This window comes from Delphinus delphis, chromosome 10 (assembly GCF_949987515.2).
Source record: "Delphinus delphis chromosome 10, mDelDel1.2, whole genome shotgun sequence".
NCBI classification, from domain to species: Eukaryota; Metazoa; Chordata; class Mammalia; order Artiodactyla; family Delphinidae; genus Delphinus; species Delphinus delphis.
In genome coordinates this window covers 25,544,485-25,567,047 of record NC_082692.2, presented here as the reverse complement: position 1 = coordinate 25,567,047, position 22,563 = coordinate 25,544,485, and the positions used below count along the sequence as shown (strand labels likewise).

The following is a 22,563-nucleotide window of genomic DNA, read 5'->3' as shown; positions in this document are numbered from 1 at the left end:
GGAGGTAGAGAGGCTGCAGGGACAAGGCCTTACTCTTCACCTGGCGCTCCTCTGACAGCAAAAGCGTGCTTTTCATTGTTGCCCTAAACACCGCGTTTGCTCGCTCAAAGTCAGGCACACCTGGCTGCAGCCCCCCCCACCCCGTACCCGCCCCACCGCCAGCCGGGCCTGACTCCTTGTCACACGCAGCCGCGCACGCGCCCTTGCCGAGCAGGCCACACCTGGAGAGAGGCCGGCGACTCAGGAAACAGAGCCTGGTGCAGACAGGCCCCCAGGCTGGACAGAGAGCGCGGGGCTGGCAGCGAGCGCCCCAGGACCTGGCGGGGGCCAGAGGAGAAGCGGCTGTCTCCCGAACGCTGCCCCCCAAGCACTGTGTCCCCTCAGGCCACCCCTGAAGAGAGAGGCAGAGCCAGCATCCTGGGAGACGGCCAGGCCGAGATGCGGAGCATGGGGGCCGGTGAGGACCCAGAGAGCATCAGCCGCCCTTGATGGGGTCCCTGAGGCCACCCTGTGGACATGCTTCCAGCCAGAGCTCCCCACCCAGCCGCTGCCCTGCCCACCGCGGCCGCGAGGGCCCCCGCCGCGTCGGCCAGCCCCACCCACAAGCCGTGTGCGCCCGGCCACGTGCCAGTCAGGCCCTGGCACGAGCCGAGGAGCCCGGGGCCTGGGAGGAGGTGGGACGGGGCAGGCCTGGTCCAGGGCCCTGGGGGGGTCCCCGCCCGCCCCGCCCCGCCCAGACCCGGCACTCACCCGACTCCCTCTTGATGAGCCTGGCTGCCAGCCTGGGCGCGGCGGGCACTCTGCGCTTGGCGCTCTGCTCGCTCCAGTGCTCGCGCCAGTGCCGCAGCTGGGAGTGGATGAAGCGCCACATGAGCCAGGCCTGGGCGGCGCACACCAGGAGCAGCATGCACAGCCTGTGGGCAGAGGGCTCGGTGGGCTCTGGCTGCACGTGCCCTGGGCAGGGGGCAGGCCAGGACCCCGCGGTGCCCGGCCCGCCACCACCTCCGGGAAGAGCGTGGCCCGTGCCGGGCTCCGCTCCAGTGCCTCAGGGCGGGCGGAGGGACCAGTGGGAGGAGGTGACAGATGTGGGTCCAGCTCCTGTCACACCACCCCATGCCTGCTGGACCCACAGCGCAGAGCACGGCCCATGTAAGCCCCGTGTACGTCGGAAGGATTCAAGTGAACTGAACTACAATGCAGCAGAAATAATTCTAGAAGTGCGGCTTCTCACCCGGCGAGCCACGTAGAAGCTGAGCAACCTGGACAAACCTCTGACCCCTGCTGGGCCCCGGGTGTCATGGAGACCGTGGCCTCCTCGCTGCCCTCCTGGCCGCTGTGCGAGGCCACTGGCCACACCGTTGAGAACACGCTGTAAAGAGCCCACGCGTGGTTGTAACAGCCAACTGAGAGGCTGGACGTGAACCCGGCACCCCCAGTGAGGCGCAGGCCAGGGGAGGAGCTCCCAGCGGCACCAGCACCAGGCCTGCAGCCTGACGGACCGGGGCCAGGGAGGGAAGACGGATGTGATGGAAGCAGGAGGCTGGCATCTCTTCTCCCCTCGGGCCAGATGTCTGAGATCCCCCCCTGAACATCACGGTGCGGGAGACCCAGCGGTCTGCGGCCTCCTGACCTTCGGCAGAAGTTGTGCCGAGTTCGGGAGGCTCCTGCCCAACTCACCTGCAAAGTAACGTGTTGAAGTTCCCTTTCTCGGGGTCAAAGGCCTGGTTTTCCACGCGAGCGAGGCCAAAGCCAATGGCCAGCACGGCGAGGGTGAGGATGAAGAGGCGGGTGACTGCAAATGCAGCAGCCCAGGCGCTAAACCTGCCCGAGGAGCGGGGGACGCACGTCAGCCTCCAGGCAGCAAGCGGGGAGAGGGTCCAAGGGTGGCGGAGGAGGGCGCTTGAGGGACGAGGTGTCCAGAGTAAGACGCTCCAGGAAAAAATAACCCCAGGGCCCTGCCTACCGCCAGCGCGGGGCCCTCCCCTTCGCCGGGCCTCAGCCCGTCCACATCACTCACAGCTTCTCGTTGTTCTCGTCTGCAAAGTAGCAGAGCCGAGCCGTGTGGAAGAGGAACTCGGTCGAGTACTGCAGCAGGAGCAGGACCAGGCCCAGGCGGCTCAGGCTGTGGAGACACAGACAAGCCTCACAGTCCCCACGAGGCACCGCGAGAGCGGGGGGCAAGGGGCCTGGGCTCCTCTCTCCACTCCCGCCCTCCCTGCGAGCCCCGCCTCATCCTTCAGGATTCAGATCTGCTGCCACACCTTCAAGAATTTTCCTTAATACCGACATGTCACCTGTCCCGTCTGGGCCCAGCGCCCCTCCTGCTCCCACTGTGGCCCTGGCTGCCTTCGCAGCACCTGTCACTCTGTGTTCATCACCTGGCACGGGACCACGCACAGAAAAGGTGCTCAGAACAAACTGCTGAGCTTTGCGTGTAGAAATATGAGGGATTGGCGGGAGGAGAGTCCTACAGTCTGATTTTTTTTGTCATCCAAGTCTTCACAGCCAAGAGGTATACGAAGAAGCAAAACTCAACACAACATCAAAATATGTGCTAGTGAACCAACCTCTTCAAACACGAGCCCCCATTCCCACGCCCCCTGCTCACTTCCGGTCACGATGCTCTTACTGACTTTCCCAGGCAGTCTGCTGCCAATGGTCGGCTGTGGTTCAAACAGACGCAAGAAGGCTGCACAGTGAAGTTACAGGTGCTGCTGAGCAGGCAGGGCCTTGGGAAGTCAGGGAGATACTGGGGGGCTGGGTGGAAAACCCGCAGGCCATGCTGAAGAGGGACCCCGTGATTCCACCCAGGGGGACCAAAGAAGTGTGGAGTCATTCAGGAAAGTCACTGGATTCTGAGAACGGTCAAGAGAATGATGTGAAAACCCAGTGTCTCCACACAGCCGAAGGTGGCCAGCAGGATCCTGCCCTTGACCATCTCAAGCCTTACCGCCCAGCTCTGCTCCCACCTCAGGGCCCTGACCCTGTGGTCCCCTCTCCTGCACAGCTCCGCCCAGGTATCCACCTGCCTGGCTCTGTCACTCGCGCCTCTCTCTACCCGAGTCCCCTCCTCAGAGAGCTCTTCTCACCACAGGGGGCCAAGTGGACGAGTCAGCCGTCCCATCACCCTGCGTTACTTTCCTCCTCACACTTAACCACCTGGGGAAACTCTCTCATTTCCTTATTTATGGTCCACCCCCCGGCCCACAGAGCAGGAGAGCAGGGCCTTGTCTGCCTTCACCCAGATGGAACTGCCCCTCCTGAAGCAGGGCTGGGCCCACGGGTGAGTGAAGGCCCCCAGGGCCCAGCTCTCCCCAAACAAGACCCCGCATCGCTGGCCACTTCAAAGTTCTGTCTTCCTTGGGAAATCCTGCAGCCGAGGGTCTCTCCTTTCCCCACACTCACTCACTTCTGAAAACTAGATTAAAAGGAGTGGAGAGGGGCTTCCCTGGTGGCGCAGTGGTTGAGAGTCCGCCTGCCGATGCAGGGGACACGGGTTCATGCCCCAGTCCGGGAGGATCCCACGTGCCACGGAGCGGCAGGGCCCGTGAGCCGTGGCCGCTGAGCCTGTGCATCCGGAGCCGGTGCTCCGCAACGGGAGAGACCACAACAGTGAGAGGCCTGCGTACCGCAAAAAAAAAAAAAGGAGTGGAGAGAGGCGGCCGCACCTTGAGCCGGGCCGGCCTCGCTGGGGCCGGGCCAGCGTGATTGCGAAGGACCGGCTGCTCCGCCTTCTGTTCTAGCCTCTTTCCAGAACAAGAACTCGGCCCAAAGAGGGTCAGACCCTGCCCTGCTCCTCTCCGTCCCCATCCTCGCGGCACGGCTTCCTCACACCCACCCGCCCACCCGTACAGGAGGCTGCGACACAAGAGCAAAGCTGTACCTACACGGCCTCTGCCCCTCAGAGGCCCAGCCAGGCACGGACGCCGCTCTCGGCCTCCAGAGACCACAGAGCAGACCCGGCTCCGGTCCCCCGGGTCAGTCATTCTCACGGGATGCCTGCCATGCGGACCGAGGAGACCCCGGGCACCTGAGCAGGTTATACAGCGCGTGCTCTCCTATACCGCAAAAGCCAAGCCCAAGGAAAGTCCAAACTAGAAGGACAGGTCCTGCTCAGCAGTGATTCTCTTCATAACAGAGACACTCAAGGCAACAGCAACTCTGCTGACGTGAGGACAACCAAGCAGTGATGACTCTACCCTTCATTACAAATCGAAGGGAAGGGGAGTCCGGGGCCACGAGCTCTGACAGCGCCGCCGGCGGGATGCACGGGGCAGGAGCCCCGCTCAGGCTGCCCTCAACCGGCAAAGCCCTGGTTCACGGCCCGCGTCCCTGGGATCCTTCCCTGGCCCTGTCTCGGGTTGAGGTAGTCGCTCCTCTGGGTTCCCACGGCAGGTGGTCCCTACGGTAGCACAGTGCTCATCCCACTAACCGTCTTTACCTTTGTCTGTAACTGTCTCTCCTGCTCGGCAGAGAATGATCCAGTAACCATAAAGGAACCCTCCATTATCCATCTGTGTGTTCCCAGGTCTTACCATGGTGCTCGGCACACAGTAAGTGTCTAAGAAATGCCTCCTGATTAAATGACTGTGTGGAGAGAGGCACAGACATAAAAGGCAGGGAGATCTGGCCCGCTCCGGGTGTCACTCACTTGAAAAGGTACGCGCCCGCAATATGGACCAGGTACAGGCAGATGTACTGGAGCTGCCGGGGAATCTCCTCCTGCAGACAAGAGAGGCAAACAGGACATGTGCTCATTCCCTAACTGGAGATGCAGGGGGAGGCAGAGGAACAGGGGGAGTGCAGAAGGACATGGCAGGCCTGCGGAGCGGGGCTGCCAGACAGCCCCAGGTCCCACCGGGGACACGCACACCTGGCTGCACAAAGTCTGAAGGCGACTCAGTGGTCAGGGGGCGGGACTAGGTTGAGAAAGAAGAGACAGGGACTGGGGAACAGGGCTTTAGGAAATCAGCCAGAGAGAAGCTTTAAAAAAAAAAAAACTGAAGGAAAGGCAAAGAACTCTCCATCCGCTCCCCCGAAGATGAGTCAGGCCCCCCAAAGCCACATGTCTCGTGTGGGAGTCTGACAAGGCAGCCCCCCTCCTGGAGGTCATCAGGGAGATTCCAACAGGCACTGGCTCAGCATCTCACTCAACCCGCCAACACACCCCCGTGTCCACCCCCACACGTGGGCGGCCAGAGGGAGGGCCAGCAGCATCAGAGGGGCCACCAGTACTCACCTTCCGTACCTTCTGGAAGTAGAGCTCAGGAAGTGCGTGCAGCCAGTAGGCCAGCTGGCACAGGTAGAAGAACTTCACCTGGAAGCTGGAGACAAGGGGGCCAGTCACCCAGAGGGATGGAGAGAAGCGCCTACAGGTGCTCGCCAAGCACAGGGTGGGGTGGGGGCAAGGGCCAGGCGGTGTGAGGAGCTGGGCCGAGAGGGAGGAATGGAGGGGCGGGGGGATGGTGAGCTCCACGCCCGAGCCCAGGACACTGCTCCACACACAAGACCATGCACGTGGAGGGACATGGAAAGTCCATGAAAAGACACAAGAAGGATGAAGAGAGAGCAGAGGAGGGAAGGCTGAGGAGGGGGCTGAATCCAGAGCACTGTCGGGGCAGGAGATGGCAGGTGGCAGGAATGAGCTGAGGAATAAAGGGGTCTCAGCACCAGAGGGAGGACCTAACTCTGCTCAGTCCCCAGTGCTGCTGTTCTAAGGGCCGTGGTCTCTGGGGGATGTGGGCCCAGCTCTGCCCTCCCGGTGTCCTGTCGGTGCAGGAGAGGAGGGGCACTGCCTCCCGTGGAGGCCTGAGGGGAGATGTGTGCAGACGTGTGCAGGTGCCAGGAGGGCGCAGCCCAGAAAGCTCCGTGCAGAGGCTCTGCTTCCCTGCCCCTCCCAGGCGCTGTAGGAACCTGCTACAGACCCAATGTTTGCACCCCCTCGAAATTCACACGTTGAAATCCTAACCCCTACGGTGATGGTACCGGGACGTGGGGCCTCTGGGAGGTGATTAGGTCACGGGGCTGGAGCCCCCCAGAGTGGGATTAGTGACCTTGTGAAAGAGGCCCCTCTCTGCTTCTGCACGGGAGGACACAGAAGATGTCATCCATGAAGCAGAAAGCGGCTTCACCAGACACTGGGTCTGCCAGCCTCCAGAACTGTGAGGAGGGGATGTCTGCTGTTTATAAGCCCCTGGGAACCCTGCCACCTGCGGTGCTCTGTGAGGGCAGCCTGGGCAGAGACAGGACCCTGTGCCCGGGCTCCTGCAGTTGACGTGTCATTTCAGGAATTGCCCATAAGAACACGGGGAGGAAGCAGCTCCCAGACGTCTGCCTCCACGACACTGGGCCCTGCCAGGCTCGGGGGCGCTCTGGTCCTCGGGCTCGCCGGCCTGTGTTCTGCCCACATTGTGGGGCGAGAAGCCAGTGCACCAGCTCGCTCCTCCCTGGGGACCGAGGGTGACAATACTCACGGGAGGTACACATGCGGATAGTCTTCCCAGAGGCTCCTTGGGTTTGTTAAATATCCTTCCTGTAGTGGACGGGAAGAGACGGCGTTTAGAAATGTGAACGTGAGGCCTGCTGGGCGGGCCCGGGGGTCAGGGGTCAGGGTCAGGGTTGCACCTAGTCCCCAGCTGCCAGCATGAGGAAGGAACAGGAAACATGAACATGGAACCCCTCTGGCACTTGGCCCGTCTCTTTACTATGGAAGAGAGCCGTGATGTAGGAGGAAGAGCCCTGCTCTGGGGTCAGAGGACCCGAGTCTGACTGTGGGTCTGACACTGATCAGCTGCGTCCTCTGAGCGAGTCGGTCTCCCTGGGCTCCAGCTGGCTCCTCTGCAAAACGAGGATCAAAATACCCTCCAGAGTTATTGTTAGAAATAAATGTGACAGTTTATGTTTACGTGACAGCGTCGAGTGTTATGCCTGGCCCGCAGGCACTCAGGAAATGCTTGTAGAGTGAATGAGCAAATGGACCCCAGAGCCACCGTCCCCCGGAAAAACGAAAAGCCTACTTTGGCTTTTCACACCACCACAAATAAAAAGTATGGCAGGACCCCCCAGGCCTCCCCAACGGGCCTCACGTGTGACACTTATCACATAGCACCATCACTGCCGGCCGCCAGGGCTCTGCTCGTGCCTTCTTTTCTGGCTTCTTTTTCTGGCGCCTCCTTGCATCTCCAGTATCTAGCCCAGGTCCTCTTACAGAGTAGGGGAGGTGACCTGAAAACCCTCCTGTTACAAAACATCTGGACATGCTGGATGCAATCTAACAAATGTTCTTTTCAATGCAAAGCTGAGCTCACAATAAGAAAGGGAAAACCCGAGGGCCCAAGAGGGTAGGGAGCTAAAAGCCTGAGCGGGTGAGGCTGTAGGGCCAGAGCTTTCGCGCCTGCGTGGGAACAGAAGACCCTTAAAGGGCCAGCACCCCAGAGAAAAGGGAGACTAGGAAGGGTCCGACGAGCAAGGCAGGGAGAAGAGGACCATGTCTGCTCACCCGGGGCTCAGGATGGAAACAAAAATATGACCCCCTGAAAATCTGTAACTTCAGATTCGCTTTCACGTGGGTTTGGAGCTCAAATGGACATCACCTGTGTGTCTAGGCGCCCTCACGCTAAGAACTTGGTATTAACAGTATCTGTGGGCCGGTGAGGCCATCGGAACGTACTTTCATCCGAGAACGTACAGGGTTCTCACACACACAACCTTGCTAAAGATGAGTTTATAATCCAAGATTACAGAACATAGCGGAAACGGCCCACCACGAGCAAAAGGAGGCTGACGCCACGCGACGCTCAGAGAGGGCGGAGGAGGTGACGCCAGCCTGACCTCCTTTTAGAAACAGGGAAAGGAGGGAGTTCCCAAAACAAGGGGGCTTCTTGGCAGCACGACTGAATTCTGAGCTGCGCCTCAAGCCTCCTGGTCCAAGCGCCCCAGGCCTGGCTGTCCTGGTGAGTCAGAAATAAACCAGCCGACTGGTGGCTTTGATGAGGAGGCCCAGAGCCTCAGATGTTCCCACCGGGACTGAGGACGGGGCTGCCCTGGGCGGGGAGGAGGCCCAGCAGTTCCCAGAGGAGCCTCCAGGTGACTACTGGAGCCTCAGTCATACTCCCACCCAGACCCTGAGTCCCTAAGTGCCCCTGGACATTTCAGATACGACCAGGGCCTCATTAGCACAATGACTCAACAGACGGGTCCCATCAGGCGCAGGCCCCAGGGCAGTCACAGTAACTTAGGTTTGAAGGAAAGGGTCTCCCCACCAGACCCTCCCGGCCACATTCCATCTCCCCCTCAGAGTCCGGCAGAGGTGGGAGGCTCTGGGGCGCGCGGGGGTGGGAGGAGAGGGCTTTTCCGCACCCACACTGGGGCCACCCCTCTCTGCCCCCCACACGCCGCCTGCATCAGATGCCGGCCCCGGGCACACAGGTTCACGGCCTTCGCCCTCCCTACCCCCCTTTTCCAGGGAAACCGAAGTGGGGAGGCCATTCCTTCCTAGAGGAAACACCAATGTATTTAAGGATGAAAATGGTACTTCTGGGATCGAAGTGGGAGAAGAATTTCCGCCAAAAAGACTGGCCAAGAAAAGCAGCCCTGACAGAAATCTAAGAGCTCAAAAAGCCCAGACGATCCTGTGATTTTAAACAGGGACCCTCCCCAGCTTGGCGCTTTACTTAGGAGACAAAGAAATCAGAACTGTGAAGCCAACCAGGAGAGAAAACGCCCCAGAACAATGCTGCCGGCCTGTGAGGGGCAGTCCCGGGCGGAGGGAGGCAAGCAAGGCGGCCAGAGGAAGAATGACTCACTGAGAACAGTCTTTTCCAGACCCCGGGCCAGGCAACCGCCCAGGGAGGCTGGGCCGGGGCCCCTCGGAGCTCAGCACAGCACACCGAGTGTGGGCTCGCCCCCAGATCCCACCCGCCAGTGGGCCTGCCGTCTGGGGGGGCGGCCTTTAAGATCCTCTGTTCTCTCCTGATTCTACAAATCAACCAGGAGCAAGGGAGGCCTCAGCGGGCTGGCACACCCCCTCCCCTCCCCTGCAGTCTTCCTTTCCAGTGGATGAACAAAAAGCACCACAGGAAGAGAGAGCAGCATCTAGTCCTGACACAGCCAGCTGCTGCCTGGACCCAGTGGTCCTTCAGGAACACCCACTGCTGAGGTTCTGCTGCAGGCAGTCTGTGTGTCAGAAGGCAGCCCTTACCTGAGCCCCTGCCTCAGAGGCGCTCCCGCTGAGCGCTGGGCTGCAGGTTTAAACTGTGAAGGGAGGCACCCTGGGAAGCCAGGCACCCTCCCACCCTGCTTTCCCAGTACAGCGTTTTGCTTCCCCTGAACGATGAACAGTAGCTGAGAGCTAGACTAAAGGTAGGAGGTCGACATTCTTATTAAATTATCAGTTGGCCCATCTACGACCCCATCACCCTGCCTGGATCAATGCAGAGAGAAATGTCTGAATTCAACACCAAGATCAAGCTGGTTATTTCGTGGGGGGAGGGGTTTAGGGTCAATTTTTACTTTCTTTTTCAAACTTTTATGTATGGCTTATTTTTTTTTAAATGATCATCTATGATGTTCATAAAAACAAGCAATTCATTACTTTAAAAACTGTTGAAGGTTGGAACAAGAAGAGGCATTTGCAGTCGACTTATTCCCTCTCAGGACAATATTGAGTGAGCACCTAGCGTGCACCAGGAACTGCGCTTGGGGGATAGCAGTGCGCACGGTGCCTGCTCCCAGCAGCTCGGGGGCTAGTATGAGGGAGAGGCAGGCAGCAGAGAACACACAGCTCAAGAAAATGCCACAGCAACAGGCGTGGTGCAGCAGACACAAGTGTGCGGGGAGTTCTCTGCAGAGGTTACGTGTAGGTGGAGACCTGGATGGCACGGGGTGTCAGGGGACAGAGCACTGCAGCAGAGGAAGCACCCCTGCAAAGCGCAGGAGGCAGGAGAGCCAGGAGAGTCAGAGGAACAGTGGGGCTGGGGCCAGCGGGCCAGACAGATAAGGCCAGCAGCACCCGGAGCACAGGAGTGAGGAGGGAGACCCACTTCAGCACGAGCGCGACAGGGGATTTGAGGCAGGGGATGCGAGACCTGGTTTATGTTCTAAAAAGATCTGTCTGGCTGGGCAGACGATGGATTGGGGTGAGCGGACACAGGAGTGGAAACGGCCTCCTTCCGGAAGTGGTCCAGCAAGAGATGCAGCTCAGGGCCTCCTGACCGTGGCACTAGTGACACCTGGGGCCAGACTGTCTTTACTGTGGGGACTGTCCTGGGCACTACAGGACATTCTGCTGCATCGCTGGCCTCGACCCACTAGATGCTGGTAGCATATCGTCAAGCATCCCCTGGAGAGACCCATGGGCCCGGGGGCAGAGGTGCAGGCAGAGAGCAGGCGAGACGCTCCATGTGCTGGTGGCAGTGGGTGGGGGAACCTGCCGATGGACTGACCGGAGAGCAAAAGAGAAGAATCGAGAACGAGTTCATCATAACAGAAACATAGGATTTAAAAAACTAGCTGTTTTCACTCCTTTTACAAAATGACCCTCTCTTCTTCAGTCACCTTCACTCCGTGCAGAATGGCCTGGAGGGAGCAGGTGAGGTCTGAGAGCCACACGATGTATCAGGACCTGGGGTCACTGGAACTTTCCAGGCTCCCTTGGTCTCTATTCTTCTTCTGGAGATGCTGAGTGGAGACCTGGCTATCACCATGGTAAAAGCCTGTTATAAACGTCCCCAGAAAAGCGTAGCAGCTCCAGACTAACGAGCATCATTTCTAAGCCCTGGACGGCCCAGGAGCCTTGCACACTCTGGAACTGGGGGGAAGTCCCTTGGCTGTTGGCCTGCGAATCTGGTGAAACTGGGTCACAGCTGGGGTGGACGGTGGGTTGAGGCAGAAAGGGCAAAAGTGATTCAGAGATGAGGCAACGCTTCTCCTGCAAGAGCAGTTAAATGTCCGTGGGACCCGAGGGCTGTTCTGCTTCAAGGCAGCTCGGGGTCTCCAGAGGCCGCGTAAACCAAACACCCAGTGGCTGGGAGAGGCCTGAGCCCAGCCGTACCTAGACTTCCCGGGGCCGCACGTGTGCTGCACAAAGGTAGGGGGCGCTACTCACACAGACCACACACAAAGTCTGCCCCAGGGGGAGTATAATGTGGCAGGCCTGCTCCAGAGCACAGAGGCCTTGGGCCCTGCATTTAAAATTCCTATTGTTCTGTGATTAAATGATAATAGAAATAAAGGTAATATACAAAAGGGCATGCTGAGTCCAGCTTTGAGAATATGGATTCAGCGTTCAGCTCGCAGACAGATAGGTTGGCCTTGAAGACGGGAAAGCTCATCACTGTTGCTAAGGAAGGGGAAGGGGGTGAGAGGTCAGGGGAGGCAGGGAAGGAAGCTTCTAGGAGGTCACAGAGTTGCTGAATTTTCCAAGCCCTGGCCCTGGATTTCTCACAGGACAATTCTAGCTCCTGAGGAAGAGACCCGGTTACAGACAGGAGGTGCTCCAGGTTGGGGGGGATGGAGGGGATTAAACACTTCCTAGGACGACAGGCTTGTTACAAAGGACCCCGAAAGGCTGTCCACATTCCTTTGTACGAAGGAATTTTGCTGTATCAAAGGTTGCTTGAAATAAGAGTATTCTTGTGCAAAAGGGGAGATGAGTCAACTGTCTGGTCCTCCAGGCATTCGTAGAAACAGCACTGACTCTGACGGGACCTGACATGCACGCAGGGGGATGCTGGCCGAGCCTCGGCAGGCCGGTGTGGTGCAACAGAACCAGACCCTCAAGTCCAAGGCCTGGCCACTTCAGAGCCACGTGACCATGGGGCCTGAGCTTGGATTTCTTCAATCCATAACACAGGTACCGGAATGAACATAAAACTCAGCTCAGGGGACAGCACCGTGCGAGGGCCCCAGGACGGAACACAGAGCTGTGGAGCTATACGCTGTCATCACCGTGACATCACATCATAACGACAACAAGTGTTTACTTCTGGACCAGAGGACGCTCCCCAGCTATTAAACAGCATCTAAACCACTGACTCCTCTCTCCCGGCGATAACATGGCAGCCCGGGCCCCAGCCATCAGCAGCCCCTAGGACCACTCACCGTGACCACCACGTAGAAGCACCAGATCACCGAGCTGAGGTGAAAGACGACCAGCTGTCCAGATTCGTTGAACTTGCTGTGCTTGACCTTGGAGAGGTGAAGCCGTTTGCTGATTTTCTAAAGAAGAGAATCCTGCATATTAACATGAGTGTACAGGTAACGGCAGGTTTCAAACTCCTGTTTTCTCCCCACAAAAGGGCTGAAGTTTGAAGCCAGCCTCATCCAAGTTATTTCATGGAAGCCTCGTGTGTGCGTATAGTGTTTAGTTTAAGGCAAGCATTTTGAGAAAGCGGCGAGATGAATGTCTTTAGCTGAGATGTAAAGAAAACATCCCCCAAGGGTTGCTGTGTTCGACCCCTGAGGACATCGTGTCGTCATACGTCAGGCAGCTCCCTCCCGTTAATAAACACTGTGGTCCCACGTGCTACGAAGGCTTTGAGGGGGACGAAGACCAAACTGTGGTGCAGGAGATCCGGTTGCTGTAGGACCAACCAGGGCCTCCAAACAAAGCGGAAGCCTCACAGCTGCAGCCGCTCCACCCGCCGAACCCCCCCAGCTTCCCATCTCGGAATCCAGACACGTCACTCACGTCTAAAATGTACTCCTGCACCACAGCGTGCAGGATGATGGTGATGAAGATGTAGAACAAGACTGTGACCAGGTCCTTCGGCCCGTAGTGGTAGTGCACCGTCTCGCCATCTGTGGAGGCAACGAGAGCCACGTCAGCATCCCTGGGTGAGGAAGTGCTCTGGGACCCAAAACTGAAAGGAGATCTGGAGCAGAATGTGCTATCAAACGCTTCCCTTTGGCTGTAACCCCAGACTTAGAGGATGTTTTTCCCGAGAACCCCACCCACCCTCTGGACTTGGCCCTTGGGAGCACCAGTGCAGAGGGGAAAGGAGAAGCCAGCACACGGCATATCATGACGATGTCTCCTGATCGGGGCAGGAAGGCACAGTGGCTGCAGCCAGCAACTGGAGACCACCAACCTCCATCATTCCCTGGCTGTGTGACTATAGAAAAGTGACCAACCTCTCTGAGGCGTAATCGCCTTCCCTGTAAAAATGGGATTGCAGTTATACTTCATCGAGGAAGCATGATGCAGGGTTAAGAGTGTGGACTCAGGACTTCCCTGGTGGCACAGTGGTTAAGAATCCGCCTGCCAATGCAGGGGACATGGGTTTGATCCCTGGTCCAGGAAGATCCCACATGCCACAGACTAACTAAGCCCGTGTGCCACAGCTACAGAGCCTGTGCTCTAGAGCCCACGAGCCACAACTATCGAAGCCTGCGCACCTAGAGCCCGTGCTCTGCAGCAAAGAGAAGCCACCGCAATGAGAAGCCCACGCACCACAACAAAGAGTAGCCCCTGCTCTCCATAACTAGAGAAAGCGCGCAGCAATGAAGACCCAACGCAGCCAAAAATAAAAATAATTTAAAAAAAAAAAAAAGAGTGTGGACTCAGAAACCTGAGCTTGTATCAAAGCTCTGCCATTTATTTCCTCCCTCTTTGTTTTTATTTTTTTGATATTGATGGTTTTTTTTTTTTTTTGCCAAACCACGCAGCTTGTGGGATCTCAGTTCCTGGACCAGAGATTGAACCCAGGCCACGGCAGTGAAAGCCCAGAATTGTAACCACTAGGCCACCAGGGAACCCACACCTCCCTCTTTTTCAAAAAAATTGAAGTATAGTTGATTTATAATATTGTGTCAGTTACAGGTGTACAGCAAAATGGTTCAGCTATATATATTTTTTAGATTATGTTCCAGTATAGGTTATTACAAGATATTGAATATAGTCCCTTGTGCTATCCGTTAAATGCTTGTTGCTTGTCTATTTTATATATAGTCGTGTGCATCTATTAATCCCATACTCCTAATTTATCCCTCCCACCACCTTCCCCTCTGGTAACTAACTATAAGCTTGTTTTCTATGTCTATCTGTTTCTGTTTTGTAAACAGATTTATTGTATTATTTTTTAGATTCCACATATGAGTGATACCATATTTGTCTCTGACTTACTTCACTTAGTATGATAATCTCTAGGTCCATCCATGTTGCTGCAAATGGCATTATTTCATTCTTTTTTATGGCTGAGTGATACTCCATTGTGTGTGCGTGTGCGTGTATAAAACTCCTTCTTTATCCAGAAAAAAAAAGATGAAAACTTTAATTCAAAAAGATACATGCACCCCAGTGTTCACAGCAGCACTATGTACAAGAGCCAAGACATGGAAGCAACCTAAGTGTCCATCAACAGACAAATGGATAAAGAAAATGTCATTTATTTCCTGTGTGACTCTGGAGCACCTCTGACCTTTCTGTGCCTCAGATTCCTCATCTGTAAAATGAGGGTAACAGCAGTTCCTGTACTGCAGGGTTACTGTGAGAATGAGGTGACTTCAAAAGTGCAAAGCGCTTACTTAGAATAGTATCTGGTGCACAGTAAGCGCTATACATGTATTTGCTATTATTTTTGTGGTTGTTGGGCTATTGTGAGGATTAAACGAGATAATCTGTATGCAAGATACTTATCAGTGCCTATAACCATGGTAGGCATGCACTAAATAGTAGTTTAATAAAATATTATTTCGTAGTAATAAATTAGATGGAATCCCAGGTATCTAAGTTTTGTAAAGCTCTGCTACTACAGCCTCTCTCTCCGCGGACAGAGGAGGATTCGTGCCTTCGTTCCAGTTGGCAGGCCTGGATCCCTGGTGCTCTGTGGCCCGCCCTCCCCCAAGCAGACACATTGGCCCCCTTTCCAGCTGTGCTGCCTTCGTGCTGAGTCACACACGAGTCATCTCTCTTTGCTGGGATGCGTTTACCAGAAGGCAGGCCAGGGTGGGTGAGTTTCAGGGTGGCTGCAGAGCGAAGCAGAGCTGATTGGGTCACTCTGGGAGTCAACCCATGACCCCGCCACCCTGGACTGGGAGAATGCACTGGTGGTCGGGGGGTGGGGGTGGGGTGGGAGGGGGCAGTAAAGACATGGAGCGCATGAACTTTGAGATCAGACAAGCTTTCCCTTTTCCTCTCCCTCCTACCTTCCACAAAGACCCTACTCTGTGAGAGCCACTGGGCTAATTATTGAAACACGGAGATAAAAGACGCTGCCCTGGCTTCAGAGAGCACAGACCAGTGGGGAGACTGACAAATAAATGTACAATGACCTACAGACAGGCAGACAGCCACACAGGGAGCCAAGGCAATGGAGGGCCGACTCCAGCTGGGGCAGCCCCTCGGGGTAAACAGGAAGATATAGAAACTTGAGAACAAGCTGGGCAGTCAGGTGTGGGGAGGAGGGCATGCTGGGCGGAGGACGCAGCATCTCAAGGATGCAGGCAAGGAGGATGCAGTGCTGCAGGCAGCCAGGGTACCACGTCAAGGGGTGTGGACTTTATCCTGAAGGCAAGGTGGAAACATCAAAGAATTCAAACTCAATAGGAAAATGAACAAATCTGGGCTTCAGAAAGTTTACTCTGGCAGCAGTAAACAGCATCGTGCCTGGAGGTAGACACCAGTGATGCAGGTAAGGAACCACAGGGACCTGAATTAAAGGGGAAAACGGAACAGGGAGGGAGGAGGGCCATCAGCGGCAGAGACCTGGTAAGACTAGGTGACTGACCTGGGAAGGGACTGAGATCAGGGAGGGGAATCAGCACCGAGGACCGAGGAGGAAACAGGCGAGGAAGGGAAGAGATGGGTATCAGCACCGAGGACCGAGGAGGAAACATGCGAGGAAGGGAAGAGATGGGCGTATGGGTCAGCCTCTCCTTCCTGCCCTTCCATCATAGGGCTGGCATTACCCTTGCCCTGCCTTCTTCATAAGGGAGGATCAAAGGAGACTAATTAGATGGCAGCATATTTTGAAACTATAAAATAACTAAACACATGCAAAGTTTCACCATCGAGACCAGCCTTATGAGGCAAATAGGATTTATCCTCAATCAAACGAGCATGGTCCCAAAGCAGTTAAATGACGTGTCAAGACTTTGGATTATCCATCTTAAAGCCTCTTCAAGTCACCTCCATTCGTCACCCCATATACTATGGTTCCAAAGAGATGTGACCAGAGCCTTGAAACCTTCTTGAAACAAGAATGGATGGATAGACTAATACATTCTTTTTTCCTTTGCTGATGAGAGCTCCTTGCATGTTTATTCATCCACTAATAAACCACGTGCAGGGCCCCGTGCTGGGGGACAGCAGGGTACGAGGGCATGGCCCTGCCCTCTCAGAGCTTAGCCAGTGCACACCAAATTCTCTACACCTAAAAACCAGAGGCCAACAACAACAGCAAAAACAAAAAACAACCAGATTGAAAAATGGGCAAAGATTTGCCGGAATATGGATGGACCTAGAGATTATCATACTAAGTGAAGTGAGTCAGACAGACAGAGAAAGACAAATATCATGTGATATCACTTATATGTGGAATCTAAAATATGATACAGGGGCTTCCCTGGTGGCGCAGTGGTTGAGAGTCCGCCTGCCGATGCAGGGGACACGGGTTTGTGCCCCGGTCCGGGAAGATCCCACATGCCGCGGAGCGGCTGGGCCCGTGAGCCATGGCCGCTGAGTCTGAGCATCCGGAGCCTGTGCTCCGCAATGAGAGAGGCCACAACATTGAGAGGCCCGCGTACCGCAAAAAAAAATAATAAAATAAAATATGATACAAACGAACTTATGTACAAAACAAAAACAGACTCACAGACACAGAGAACAAACTTATGGTTACCAAAGTGGAGAGGGAGAGGAGGGATAAATTAGGAGTTTGGGATTAGCAAATACAACCTACTATAGATAAAACCATCTCAAACCCATGAGAATAGCCACAATTTAAAACCAAAAAAACCAAACAAACAAAAAACAGAAAATAACAAGTGTTGACGAGGGTGTGGACAAATTGGAACCTTTGTGCATTGTTTGTGAAAATGTAAAATGGTACAGTCACTATCAGAAACAGCAAGATGATTCCTTAGAAAACTAACAATAGAACTACCAGATGGTCCAGCAATCCTACTTCTGGATACAGACTCAAAAGAACTGGAAGCAGGATCTTGATGAAATATCTGTACACCCAGGTTCATAGCACTATTCACAACAGCCAAAGGTAGAAACTACCCAAGTGTCTATCAACAGATGAATGGAAAGACAAAATGTGGTCTATACGTACAACAGAACATTATTCAGCCTTAAAAAGGAAGGAAATCCTGTCACATGCCACACAGAGATGAACCTAAAGGACATAACGCTAAGGGAAATAAGCCGTCACTAAAAGACGAATACTGTATGATTCCATCACAGGAGCTTCCCAGAGGAGGAAAATTCACAGAGACAGAAAGAACGGCGGTTGGCAGGGGCTGGGGGCAGGGAGGATGGGGAGTTGCTGTTTAACGAATACAGTCTCGGTTTTGCAATGAAGAGTTCTGGAGGTTGCACAACAGTGTGAATGTACTTAACACGACTGAACCGCACACCCAGAGATGATTAAGATGGTCCATTTCACGGTGTGTGTATTTCGCTATAATTTAAAAAAAAACACCAGGCCAGGTGTGATCAGTGCTGTGATGTGGCAGGAAATGAGGAGGGGCAGGGCCCTGGGGAGGAAGGGTCACTGAACGCAGGCCAGAGAGCTGGTGAGGGTGGAGTGGTCCGGGCGGAGGCATCCGGGGAAGGTCCAGCTGGACAGAGGATTGGCGTGACCTGCAGAGCAGGGGTGGGCAAGCCATGCCACGGGGGGCTCCCCCGACAGGTCGTGGTAAGTCACGCTTCCAAAGGCAAGGGAAGGTTCTGGAGGACTGAGTCACAGACGCGCTCTTCCTGCCAGGTGGATGGGCTGGGGGGCCGGAATGGGACCGGGAGGGCAGTCAGGAGGCACTCACAGGAGCCCGGGCTGGGGGGTGGGAGCGCCCTGCACTCAGATGGCGGCAGTGTGGTGGAGAAGACAAGTTGGGAGAGGTGTGGGTGATGGAACCAAAAGGACCAGCTGGCAGACTGGCCGTGGAGAAAGACCCTGAAGTTCCCTCTGGCATCTGTCTGCCCTCTGTAGCCCCCGAGCTTTCAGAATGCTTCAGCGTGCTGTCTCATTTGATCCCTGTAACCACCCACAGCGTGGGCAGAGGGGATGAAGAAACAGGGTTCACAGGGTAAAGGGACAGGGGCCATTTCTCAGATCTCCCAGTGTCCGGCCGCCCCGCCCCGCTGCTGGTAAGAGGCTGCTGCTTTGATCTCTCTCCCTACAACAGAACAAGCAGCATGGTATCCAGATACTCACGGGCTGTGCTCTGATGCAGGCAGATTACCTCTGCTGCTTGCCCCTTGTCTGCTGCCTGCCTGCTTTTCAACAGGGCAGGAAAGTAGATTGGTTTGGCCCCTTCTGCTTGCCACAGAGCTGTGGAGGTTGGAACTTTGTGTTTTTCCAAGAGGCTATACACAAATGGATATTTTGGGGGTTTTTTTCTTTTTAAATTTTTGGCTGCTCACTAATTCTTATAAAAATCCTCTCACTCCCCAAGTTAGAGCTCTGACCCTTTAAGCAGTGCCCCTATCCTGCATGAGGTCTCAGAAAGAACGGCGATGGTCTGGCAGTGAGCGACTATGATTTTTTAGAAGAGTATGTTTCAGCACATCTCTGAGCTCTTAGACCAGAGAAGCGATTCTGGCCCTGAGTCACGGCAAAACGCCCGCAGAGACCAGGTGGGGAATGCAATGAGCAAAGTGGTCCGTGCGTCTTAAGATAAATCCTTTCAGCACAGAGGCCGCTGCACTAAACAGGGAACGGTCTTCAGTGCCACAATATGCTCCCCACTGTTTTTCCTTAGCTCTAGGGCCCGCTTGGTCTGTCTTCCACATTTCCACTTTGAGAGAGAAACAAGTTTAAGATCCACTTCCATTTCAACCTTACTTAAAGAAAAACAATTCAAACTGGGATACATGGTGGCTGCCAGGCAGTCTTAATGTCGGGAAGACATTAGAGAGGAGTGGAGACTGTGGCAAAGTGCAGAGTGCATGTCCCAAGGGGTGAAGGAAGGAGTGGGGAAGGCGCTGGGAGGGGCGTGGCCCCATATTTCAAAAGCAAAGAGAGAAATCCCTACGTGAATCATCTGATTTTAAAATGCCGGTGACTAATTCCAAAATTGTAAAAACACTTTATGGGCCAACACCAAACTGGCTAAGGAAAATACACAAGCCAACTCTGACCACAGGCCACCAATTTGCAATCCCTAGCCCAGACGACCCCTGACACCTCCCAACACCCATATTCTGTGAGCCCTCTTTCCTATGCAACACCATGGAGTAGGTCAGTATATTCCCCTGAAGGGTTAACCTCACCCTGGAAGGAACACCTTCAATAACGACCCACACTCTGTGGATGTTATCCTGTCTTCATTCAAAAGTGACACTTGCTTTGTTTATCTCTGATCAAAGTTTAAAAAGAGAGTCAACGTGATCAATAAGGGCCTGGCTGTCCTGACAACCTCAGGTGGAGCTTGCCCTTTAGGAGCAGCGCTCTTACTGGCCTCCTGTTTTTTTTTTTTGTTTTTTTTTTTTGCGGTACGTGGGCTTCTCACCGCCATGGCATCTCCCGTTGCGGAGCACAGGCTCCGGACGCGCAGGCTCAGCGGCCATGGCTCACGGGCCCAGCCGCTCCGCGGCATGTGGGATCCTTCCGGACCGGGACACGAACCCGTGTCCCCTGCATCGGCAGGCGGACCCTCAACCACTGTGCCACCAGGGAAGCCCTGGCCTCCTGTTTTGTTTCCTATGACTAATAGACATTTTCTTGTTTCCCCTGGTGTCACCTGTAAGCAGCTTCTCCCGCATGCCTTCACAGGTCCCATCTTGTCCGGATACAGCTGTGCAGTCTCTGACCTCCTCCCCGGGACCTCAGCTGGCCCGTGGCCACCTGTGGCTGACGCTCCATCTGCTCTTTACATCCCCTTAAAGTCTGGGCACCTGCCAACGAGGCTTCTGTCTTTGTCCGAAAACCTGGTGGCTTAAAGAGCATCACTGCACAATGTGGATGCCTCCTTTCTCTCCCGGCTTTCTTCCTAAGCCCTGCAAACCTGGATTTGTAAAAGTTACTTTCTATTGCTTTTTGTGCTTTTGGCCAACTCTGTTTTCCCATTATCTTGAATCTTTTACAATATATATAAATCCAGAACTTAGGTATGAAAAAATACCATAAGCAAAATCAAAAGGCAAGTGATGACCAAGGGGAAAATGTTTACAATTCGGATCATAAACAAAGGCTAATCTCGCTAATGTATGAAGAGCACCTAGAACCTAAGCATGAAGAGATAACAAACGCAACAGAAGAATGGGCAAAGGGTATGAACGGACAGTTCACAGAGAAACACAGATGGCCCTTATACATTTAAAAGGATGCTCAACCTCACACAGAAGAGAAATGAAGGGACTTCCCTGGTGGTCCAGTGGTAAAGAATCCACCTTCCAATGCAGGGGACAGGGGTTGGATATCTGGTCCGAGAACTAAGATCCCACATGCAGCGGAGCAACTAAGCTCGCACGCCACAACTACTGAGCCCGCACGCCTCAACTAGAGAGCCTGCATACCTCAACCTACAGAGCCCACATGCTCTGGAGCCCACGTGCCACAACTACAGAACCCATGAGCTCTGGAGCCCACGCGCTGCAACTAGAGAGAGAAAACCCACACAACACAACTAGAGAGAAGCCTACATGCCGCAACGAAGAGCCCACGTGCTGCAACGAAAGATTCCACATGCCACAATGAAAGACACCACATGCCACGATGAAGATCCCACGTGCCACAACTAAGACCCAATGCAGCCAAAAATAATAAACAAATAAATATTTTTTTAAAATATGCCAGACTTACCCGGTGGCACAGTGGGGGTAAGCTGGGATGAAGTGAGAGAGTGGCATGGACATATATACACTACCAAATGTAAAATCAATAGCTAGTGGGAAGCAGCCACACAGCACAGGGAGATCAGCTCGGTGCTTTGTGACCACCTAGAGGGGTGGGATAGGGAGGGTGGGAGGGAGACGCAAGAGGGAAGAGATAAGGGGATATATGTATATGTATGGCTGATTCACTTTGTTATAAAGCAGAAACTAACACACCAGTGTAGAGCAATTATACTCCAATAAAGATGTTTTTTAAAAAAAAAAGAATCCACCTGCCAGTGCAGGGGACACAGATTCCAGCCCTGGTCCAGGAAGATCCCACATGCTGTGGAGCGACTAAGCCCGTGCACCACAACTACTGAGCCTGCGCTCTAGAGCCCACATGCCTCAACTAGAGAGCCTGCGTACCTCAAACTACAGAGCCCACGCGCTATGGAGCCTGCGCACCACAACTAGAGAGAAACCCGTGTGCCGCAACTAAGACCCGAGGCAGCCAAAAATAATAAATAACAAATAAAATAAAATATATATTTTAAAAAAATATGCCGGACTTCCCCGGTGGCAGAGTGGTTAAGAATCCTCCTGCCAATGCAGGGGGCGTGGGTTCGAGCCCTGGTCGGGGAAGATCCCACATGCTGTGGAGCAACTAAGGCCGTGCACCACAACTACTGAGCCCACGTGCCACAACTACAGAAGCGCGTGTGCCTAGAGCCCATGCTCCACAACAAGAGAAGCCACTGCAGTGAGAAGCCCGCGCACCGTGACGAAGAGTAGCCCCTGCTCTCCGCAACTAAAGAAAGCCCGCGCGCAGCAACGAAGACCCAACGCAGCCATAAATAAATAAAATTATAAAAAAAAAATGCCACTCTTCTCTGTAACATTCTGTTTAAAAAAAAGAAAAAGAAGAGAAATGAGCTACAACTACAATGAGATACCATGTCATCCCTATCAGATTGGCAGCAATCCAAAGCTTGACACACACTCTTGCTGAGGCTACAGGGAAAGAGGCTCTCTCTCACACTGCTGGTGGGATGCAAAATGGACCACCTCTTCGGAAGGGCAATTTGGTAATTTCCATCGTGATTACAAACACATCAGCCCTTGGATGTGGCAATTCCACTTCTGGGAATTTATCACACAGCCGTACCTGCCACGTTCAAAATGACACATGCACAAGGTTGCGCACAGCAGCATGGTTTTTGACAATAAACTGATGGAAACAACCCAAGAAGTTTTCATCTAGGGAGGACCGGGTAAACAGACCAGAGTTATAAACACAGGGGCTTATAACACGCAGTTGTAACAAGCTGTGGCTGTGGACCACAGTGCCAGCCTCTCGTGGATCCCAGGGGTGCACACTGCTGCATGTATGTCCACCCCAGGACCAGTGAATCAGAAACTTGGGCATGGCCCAGGGATCTGTGCTTAAATTCCCCAGGGGATTCTGACACACGTACTGATATAAACAGTGGAGCCATTTTTAAAAATCAGGGAGAAATGAAGGGCAAGAACAGGTAAAACTAAGCAGGAAACGTGAAAACAGAAGAGCGGTTGCTTTGGGAGGG

General features: G+C 54.3%; 1 protein-coding gene across 2 annotated transcripts in view; it reads right to left on the bottom strand.

The window, feature by feature from the left end:
- The window catches only part of TRAM2 (translocation associated membrane protein 2), a 73,883-nt gene that overhangs the window by 5,797 nt on the left and 45,523 nt on the right, over positions 1–22,563 (bottom strand). The window contains exons 3-11 of one of the 2 annotated variants that reach the window (XM_060021673.1): positions 12,689–12,798; positions 12,100–12,216; positions 6,474–6,532; positions 5,240–5,324; positions 4,652–4,722; positions 2,018–2,122; positions 1,678–1,821; positions 751–914; positions 222–317 (exon numbers count right to left, since the gene is read on the bottom strand). In XM_060021673.1, the coding sequence (XP_059877656.1) occupies positions 241–317; positions 751–914; positions 1,678–1,821; positions 2,018–2,122; positions 4,652–4,722; positions 5,240–5,324; positions 6,474–6,532; positions 12,100–12,216; positions 12,689–12,798 (932 nt within the window). In that variant the 3' untranslated portion in view covers positions 222–240. The remainder of the gene's footprint in view (positions 1–221; positions 318–750; positions 915–1,677; positions 1,822–2,017; positions 2,123–4,651; positions 4,723–5,239; positions 5,325–6,473; positions 6,533–12,099; positions 12,217–12,688; positions 12,799–22,563) is intronic. The other variant, XM_060021674.1, reaches the window with a different exon arrangement.